The 9,455-nt window shown below is 35.3% G+C and overlaps 1 protein-coding gene across 1 annotated transcript in view; it reads left to right on the forward strand.

Moving 5' to 3' along the window:
- Positions 1 to 3,653, forward strand: part of LOC122495036 (cadherin-10) — a 122,786-nt gene extending 119,133 nt beyond the window's left edge. The window contains exon 11 of the mRNA XM_043600749.1: positions 2,603 to 3,653. Coding sequence (XP_043456684.1) covers positions 2,603 to 3,093 — 491 coding nt within the window. The 3' untranslated portion in view covers positions 3,094 to 3,653. The remainder of the gene's footprint in view (positions 1 to 2,602) is intronic.
- Positions 3,654 to 9,455: the final 5,802 nt, after the last annotated feature.

Genomic DNA, 9,455 nt, shown 5'->3' on the forward strand with positions numbered 1-9,455 from the left:
TATCTGGTCAGATAGTTATTACATTTTTTAAAAATAAGAACGAAAGTTAGAGCTATTCGAAACATTTTTCAAGATCACACAATTTCTGAGTGGCTCAACAAAGGCAAGACCCTTTGCTGTTAGTTGTAGATAGATTTTTAGTAAATCTAAAGTTTATTTCCAGTTTTTTTGTTCATATTATGGCTGGATGGAGGTCTCACTATCTTACCTTTTCACTGAAATAATGTTGAAATAGGCCTTTACCTGGTTCATTTTCCCTACAATAATACTTGATTTTATAACCTAGAGCAAATTGCTTTTTAACTGCCTTTGAATGAAAAATCTGATTAAGTTTACTCTCCAGTTGCATTATCTTAAAACTATTGTGCATATTCCTATGACCCTAATCAAAAAACATTGTACCTGACATTTCAAGAAGCAGTAAAATGAACTTGGATTTTGGATCCAATCTTAGTAAGTTTCATTATCCTCATTATTAGAACATTTTTTACTGGGTAGGGTCGTTTGGTTGATAATAAGTAATCTAAGGTTCAAAATCTTTACATCACAAGTTTAGGTGCGTGCATGAATATATGAATTTAAGCAAAATAAAATGTCACATTTTCTCAAAGACTTGAATAATAAACTTTTTTTTTTTTCACTTAATGCTGGCCTATTTATTTTTTAACCACTTTGAAGGTCAAGAACACTTATCAATGGATTAAAATTTTATTTTGTGTTGCATTAAAAAAGTCCCTTGTTTGCCCTTTCACACAAGCTTGAAGGCAAGCAGTCTGACAGTCCTGTGTTAATAAAGAGAAAACAAAACAAAACTTCACATAATAATATAATTCTCTTAGTTCAGGCTGATGTAACAATACCATAAACTGGATGGCTTGAACCACACACATTTATTTATCATAGTTTTGGAAGCTGGAAAGTCCAAAATCAAGGCACTGGCAGATTCCAAATTTGGGGAGGGCACACTTCCTAGTTGAAGACGGCCGTCTTCAATTGTATCCCCACGTGGCAGACAGTAATCATCTGTTTGTTGCTTTTTATAAAAGCACTAAGCACTATTTCAATTCATGAGGGCTCCACTTAATGACTTAATTACCTCCTAAAGACCCCACTTCCAAATACCATCTCCTTGGGGATTTAGGCTTTAGCATGAATTTTGAGAGGACATATTCCATTCATAATGATAATAAATTCCATCTCCTATAAGTATATATTCTAAACAATTTAAATAAATATAGATATTTCACCATACGTATATCTGGTAAAAGATTTTCTCTCTCTTCCCTTATCTAATTGAATTCACTTCTGTTTCCCCAAGTCATCATTTTAAAGGATCATCTCCAAAATGTTTGTGGATACTGAATGAGGGTGGGAAAAGTCATACAACCAGAGGGAATCTGAGATTAATATTCTCCCATCTTTTATGCTATTGCCATTATTATGGTTAGTAAAATTATTATCTTATTATTATTTGTAACTTGTCAGGGAAGTAGGGAAATGTCCTTTTTGAGTGATACACGTTTCTTTTTTTATCTTTTTAATGTTCTTTTTTTTTTTTTTTTTTTTTTTTTTTGAGACAGAGAGAAACAGAGCATGAGCAGGGGAGGGACAGAGAGAGAGAGGGAGACACAGAATCGGAAGCAGACTCCAGGCTCTGAGCTGTCAGCACAGAGCTCAATGCGTGGCTCGAACTCACAAACTGTCAGATAGTGACCTGAGCCAAAGTCGGATGCTCAACCAACTGAGCCACCCAGGCGCCCTGAGTGATACATGTTTCTATCTGTATATCTACAATTGTTTAAGATGTATCTAGCCAAGGTTCAACATAGTTTCTGTAGGTAATTCAGTGTAGAAGTTGGAATTCACTCTTTGCCATCTTGTGGTCCTACAACTTATTTTTGGTCTCACATAAATACATACTTTCATGTAATACCTCAAAGATTGCTAAACCAGGAGTGTCTAATCAGGAGGTCACTTCCCCTCCACTAATTAAGACACTGTAAGAAAAAAAAAAAAATGCAAGAAAAAAAATCTGTTTCTTTTAACAATGTAACAAAAAGAAATCTATGTAAATCCATCAGCAAAGCTATTTAACCCAAACCAATACCTCCATATCTTGCAAAGAATGCTGCCTTTTTAATATTGTATAAGGATGTGAAAACTATGGGCATGTTTTTGTCCTTAATTGTTTTATTTGAAGCTGAATTCAATGTGTGTCTATTTTTTATGTAACACCTTATGTCACTATACAATGCAAAATATAAATAATGTCTGTACAATCAGGAGCTAACTTTAAACAGTTCTTAGGAAAAAAAAAATAGACAAAATGTCTCACTGTATTTGAGAAATATCCCAGATGGCTTTAAAAATAAATCGCAAACACTGCACTTGAACCACCCTTCCTGGCCAAATCCTCAACAATCTCCTCTCCCTTCCCCCACCCCCCTCCACCCCCCAAAGGGATGGAAGGACAAAATTAATCTGAAATTCTAGCCTGTCCCGGAAAACCTAAGTAACTTAAACTCCTTTCCAGTGCTTCCACTCGTCATTTATATAGTGTTTTTAGATGGACCGCTAATGAATCTTCTTTTCTTTTTTCAAGTTATAGTAGTGCTGTTTGCAGCTCTGAAAAGACAGCGAAAAAAGGAGCCTCTGATCTTGTCTAAAGAGGACATCAGAGACAACATCGTGAGCTATAACGACGAGGGTGGCGGAGAGGAGGACACCCAGGCCTTTGATATCGGCACCCTGAGGAATCCTGCAGCGATCGAGGAGAAGAAGCTTCGGCGAGACATCATCCCGGAGACGTTATTCATACCTCGCAGGACTCCCACGGCCCCGGATAACACAGACGTCCGCGATTTCATTAACGAAAGGCTGAAAGAGCATGATCTCGACCCCACCGCGCCCCCCTACGACTCCCTGGCAACCTACGCCTACGAAGGGAACGATTCCATCGCGGAGTCTCTGAGCTCCTTAGACTCGGGGACCACTGACGGAGACCAAAACTACGATTACCTCCGAGAGTGGGGCCCCCGGTTTAACAAGCTGGCCGAAATGTACGGTGGCGGGGACAGCGACAAAGACTCTTAACCTAGGCTATCGCTTCTGTTCCAACAAGAGGAGGTAACTCGACGGACACCGTCCGCCCCTTCACAATATTTGATATTCAGGAGAGTTTTCCTGCCACTCAGCACAATTTTTCCCATTTACTTCTTAATTTGTTCATTAATTCCATTAATTCTTTCCTGTAGGATGTCTCATGGAATATATGCGAAATTTTATTTAATCACTTCCAAGAGCCAAAGCTATGGAAATTCAGTGTGGTCCATCTTAGAAATAAAAGATAATTTCAGAAACACGAACAGGATAGGAACCTCACAAGCCGCTTCTGTTAGATACACGTCCTGCCCTTGCAAATGAAGCTTTTATTAAAAAAAAAAAAAAAAAAAAGGTGAAGAAAAACATTTAAGGTATATCCTGTTCTGTACATTAAATTAAAAAAAAAAAGTACATGTGGTGTTAGTAGGTGTGATATGCAACCTGGTATACAAACGTTTGTGCAATTTCATTTCATCAAATTCTATCTGCTAATGTTTTATATTTATATTTTTGTATTTATTTTTAAAAAAATAAACAAGTTTTTACAACTACCTTGTCTCCAGCTTCACTTTTTTTCCTAGGAAGAAGAAGTTTCTTCATGGACTGTCTTGGTACAAAAGTCCACTGAATGCAGGTAAGGGCACACAGTCATTATTGTTACTTTGGCATCTAAACAAGTTAATAGGATATAGGTATGAATTGTTTTTCTAGTGAGTTTTGTTATGCTCTGATATGTGAAAAACTTGTCAAATTGGAAGTAATAGTCATGTACCATTAAGCCGATTTAAAAGCATGGCTGTCTTTATGCTAAATATCCCCAGACATCAGCAATACAGTCATTTCATTTTGTTCATATTCATTAAAATAATATCTGAAAGAATATAACTTTTTTTTATTTTTGTATGACATTTGTTCTTTGAGTTTTATAGGTAAGAATAGTTCAGACAGATTTCACACTGAAATAATCCTTTAATGGAAAATATACTTGCTTCCCATGGTGACTTTGAAAATGCTTAGTTATGATAGTAATAATGCTGAATATTCCATTAAGATACAGCATCGTGATTATGTCAAGTTTTCAAAAAGGCATTATAGATTTATTTGTAATTAAGTCTGTTTTTCTGTCAATGAATGATTCAATAGAAAGGAAAAAAAAAAAAACTGGCAGTTAATTATCTGGTGTCCCTGAGATTCACAAAAGCCAACTGCCACCAACTGCTCTCTTGTCTCTCAAGCTCCAAATATGATTTATTTATAAATGGAGCTCTCTGTTGGGCCTACACTAGGAAGGCGCATTCCCTGCTGAGGAAATCATAAACAATACCAAAGATTTGTGTGCTTTCCAATTAGTGAAAATGCTATGCTTTTGGAGTGAGAGTACAATATTGACATATCCTTAGTGCAGAATTATTTATTTCAGTCTTCTTGGATGATATTTTCCCCCCAACTTCCAGGCTGAAAAAGCATACATTTCACTGACTACAGACAGTTTGCGTGGTAATATAATTGTGAATGAAAAACAACCTATGTGGTCTAGTTAAAATTAGTCACATTACAAGGCTGATACATCAGATCATAGTAAAACCTAACTTGGTTCACTTATTGTATTTCAAGATGCCATTCATATACCCAGAAGGCTGACTAAAAAGGACACAATTTATTTATTTATTTATTTATTTAAAATGTTTTTTTAATGTTTATTCATATTTTGAGAGACAGAGCGTAAGTGGGGGAGGGGCAGAGAGAGAGAGGGAGACACAGGATCCGAAGCAGGCTCCAGGCTCCGAGCTATCAGCACAGAGCCCGACATGGGGCTCGAACTCACAGACCGTGAGATCATGACCTGAGCTGAAGTCGAACGCTTAACCAGACTGAGCCACCTAGGTGCCCTAAAAAGGACAAAGTTTAAAAGGGAAAATAAATGAAATAAAACAAAAACTAAACAGAAGGAAAAGAAAATCCTGAATGTCCTAGGATCATTCATTCAAATAAAATCAACAAAAATTGGAAAAATTAGAAGAAAGTATATTTTACAAACATTTCACAATAATTATGATTAAAAACATAATATTCATTTGGCTGAAAATTAGTTTATAAATTTCCAGCATTAAGTATTTTTATTAATATTGGATATCAGTAATTGGAATTCTTGATCTGAATATTTTAAATTATCCTCATCAGATAATTTCAAACTGACGTTAACTTGCTCTGTCACTTTTTTTTTTTGTCATCCGATTTTAACAAATTTAAGAACTGTAGCAGTGATCTCTAGTATCATCCAAATCAGGTTTCCAAAATTATTGTTAAGGAGATTGATCAGCTGGGATTTCTGCCTATATCCTATGTTGTACAGAAATCATTTTTTCAGAGTTCTGAAACAGTCCTTGGTAACAGATATCCTATTATTTTTTGATAATGAAGGTTACATGTTAAATTTCTTGGAGATCCTGAAATGAAAAAGTATCCCTATAATGTCCTGCTCAGACTCTCTCAGTAGTCTCCTTACATGATGCTCTGTTAAGAAATGCCCAATACATAGGTTATTATATGTCTAAGTTTTTGTTTTTATATTGCAAATGGGGAAAATGTCTCTCAGTATCATGATATTGATTACATCAGATAACTGTGGGTTTTTCATTTATTCATCCATTTATTTTTTCATTCATCAAATATTTTGAGCATCTGTTATAAAAACCAAAAGGTGTTCTAGACCCTAGGGAAGTAATAATAAATTATACATGATTTTTGTATATGTGTATAATCCCTCTATTACTGAAAATGCAAAAAAATGGTAAAATAGTTATCAAAATACTCAGTATTTATAATAAAATACTTAACTTTCACTGTGATTAACTTTTTTAAACACAGAGAAAAATTATTCTGCCATCCTTTATCATGCTTGAAATATTCGGATAAGTGAAATAAAATGATTTATAACCTTTAGTCATTAGAAATGGCAATTAAGTCAATCAATTCTCAATTGATTTTATTTTCAACAAAATATCAAAGAAAGTTTATGCAATGATAAATTAATACTCTTAGGCTGAGTGTCTATATAGTCAGGTAGATATGTCACACAGTGAGAAGAGTTCCAGTGATTCCTTGGGAGACTTAAACATATAAATTATGAACAATTAGATGTCTAAAATAGTCTCAAAAATTTTAAACCCCTCAGATTTCAGATTGAGAATTACGAGTATCTGGTTCATTGACTAACACATCTAAGTGTCTGTATATGTCTTCATTATGCCTTCACCAGCCACACCCCCCTTTGCTGGCCTTTGTTGCCTGGCTTAGGCTGACCACAGGCTGCAGCTCCCCTGCCCTGTGGACTTGCGCCTGGGCGGGCACCCGTAGGGGGCGCTGCAGGAAGGCCTGGCCAAGCTCCCTGGTGGCCATAAATGGAATCTCCCTGACTCAGATCTGTCCGAAGTGTAGCGTGTTCCGACTGAGTTTGAAATACAGCCGACCTTTGGTCTCCTTTTATCATCTGGTCGGCTGGCGGGACTCCCCCGTTGCTTTGAAAGAGTGCAGTGAGGAGTTCAGAACTTCCACTTGGTGACCAGGTTATCCTGCAGGATGTGAATAGTGTGAGGCGGCAGCATCCTAGTCGCATGGGCTGTCTTTCCCCTTTTACTCCAATGATATGCTCAAACCCAAGACTTTGCAGTCATTTTGGACCCTGCTGTTTCTTGTAAAGCCCACATCCGAGAAGGTGGTTTCACTTCATTTGTAAAACATACACGGGATCCCACCACTTCTTTCCATTTCCATCATTCGACCCTAAACCAAAACACCTTTTCTCAATTACTAGGAGCAATTACTGGTCTCTCAATTACCAGCAATTACTGGTCTCTCTGTTGCTACCTTGCCCCACTTACACTCTGCTGTCAGCATTGAGGTCTAAGAAATATTTTCAAAATCCCATTTGGAGGTTCCCCGGTTCTAAACACTACTCTCCTCATTTTAGTCAGAGTAGAAAGCAAAATCCTCATTTTATCCTTAAAGCCTTTGCAAAGAACATTCTCCCATTTATTTACTGTGCCGCAGCAGCTGACCCTTTGTTGATTCTGGCATTCCTGAGTTCACGCTGACCATTCTCTCTTCCCCAGCTTGCGTCCCTACCTTGTCCAAATTCTTTAGTAAATGCTAGTTTTAAATTGAGGTCTTACTCTGTCCAACCTACTTGAAACTTATAGTATTTCCCTAGACTGTCCTCATTGCTCTGATACTGCATATGTTTTCTCTCTAACACTACTAACTTTGCTACATGACATAATTGTTTACTAAGATTATTTTCTGTCTCTCAAATAGAATGTAAAATTCATGAGAGCATGGATTTTGTGTTTTGTTCTTTGTGATGCCCAATAAACAGAACTATATCTGTTTAGGTGCTCAATAAACATTTGTTGGAAGAATTAATAAATATTGTACTATTGGATTTATCACATATTATACTTAATTTTAAACATATATGTATATATATATATATACATATTATTTGCATATGATATTTCTGCCTCCTTCTTTAAACAGTGAACTACTCGAAGTTATAGGAGGAGTCTCAGTGACTTTTTTATTCATTTACTGGAAAGCTTTTTCCTTCCACACTGGTCCTATCCTGGGCCATCATTTTAAACGTAAATGTTAATTAGCCAATGATTATTGTGGCTAATTGCTTTAGGAAATTAGAGATATATCTTAAAAGACACACAGATCTGAGAAAGTCAAAACATTTTAGATGAAGTAACATTGCAAATGTGTTTGGAACATTAGCGAAGTGCCAAAAATTAGGATAGTGGGAATTGACATAAATAAGTGCTGGAAGCACAGATGACTACTTTTTCAGGATTTGGTCTGGTGTGACTGGGGTCTGAGTCATGATTTGGGGGACCTTAATAGTGCTGTGAAAAGGCCAAATAACGGGACTGTTGATCAGGGAAGGTTTTGAGAAAGATTATAATGAAAAAGAATGTTGAAGGAAAACTGTGCCATTTTCTTTCCCAAAGGCACTAGGGTTCAATATCTGAATTTATTTACTTCTTGCATTTTTATTTGTTTATTTCCTATAGGCCATAACTACTGGGTATAAAGAGATTTTTATTTTATTGATTGCTTGTAGCAAATTTCACTTGTTGCAATTGCCAGAAATATACCAAGTTACTGTTATGCAAAGAGGATAGCCTTCAAACTTACCTAAATAGAGATTCTAGAGACAACCTTGAATCAAGAACCCACAACAAAACCAAAGAAATGAGCCAAGGAATTGATGTGAATGAGCAAAGATGCTTGCATTGATAGTTAATTTTTTTAAGTATATGTATACACATACTTTTTTACGTAGCAACCAAAACCAAATCCAGCAAAACATATGTTAATATGTTAATATATATATATATATATATATTTAATTTATTTGTCCACTCATTTATTATACATGTTATAACTTACATCCAATTCCTCTGATAATCCCACTATTTCTTTAAGACTATAAATACAATATTTACCTCTATGCTGAATTAGCTATTTCCTTTTCAGGTATGGAAATCAACTAAGCAAGACAGCAGGGTAAAAAAGGCACTTTTCATAATTCTAATTAGTAGGAGCAAAAACAAACAAAAAAAGGCAAATAAAGATAATTTGTTCAACCTTATTTTATACTATTATTATAAATGGGATTATTTTAAACTAGGCATAAAGTAGCACAATGAGTCATCTTGATGAAATTGAAGGATTTGTATAAGAAAGGATTAACAATTTATAACAGCATAATAAAAGACAGGTAGCCAGTTTGTGAAAACTCTTTTCCAGCTGTGGAATTATCCTGAATTTGGAACATGACATTTGCAACTCCACAGGAAGGATAGCACAGTGACGTCATCCCCAAATTATCTGAATAAACCTCCTCCACAGTGTGAAATATTTAGAAGCATTCCTAAGGTTCTTGCCATGATCTTTGCCTCTCTCCTTTCACAATCAAGAGGATTTCAAATGAGTTTTTAAACCAATGTGTGAAATCCATGCCATTGTGTTACAGTTTATATTTATTTCCATTATCCCCACTACAAATATAGCCTAAAATAAGTCTTTCCTAAATAGTTTTGTTAAGGCTAATACATCTTTGAAGAAAAAAAAAAAACACAAAAAACAGCCAGACTTAGTGACTGACTCTACTTCTGGCACATTCTACTTTTCTTTTAGCAGAGCAGGACTTTAGCATTGCAAATTATTTGTTTGAAATTATTATTTATTTTTTGCAGTTTTCTTGGGATATAATTGACCTATAATATTGTATAAGCTTAAGGTATACAATGTAATGATTTCATATATATATATATATATCATATATTTAT

The sequence above is a fragment of the Prionailurus bengalensis genome, chromosome A1 (genome assembly GCF_016509475.1).
Source record: "Prionailurus bengalensis isolate Pbe53 chromosome A1, Fcat_Pben_1.1_paternal_pri, whole genome shotgun sequence".
Taxonomy (NCBI): Eukaryota; Metazoa; Chordata; class Mammalia; order Carnivora; family Felidae; genus Prionailurus; species Prionailurus bengalensis.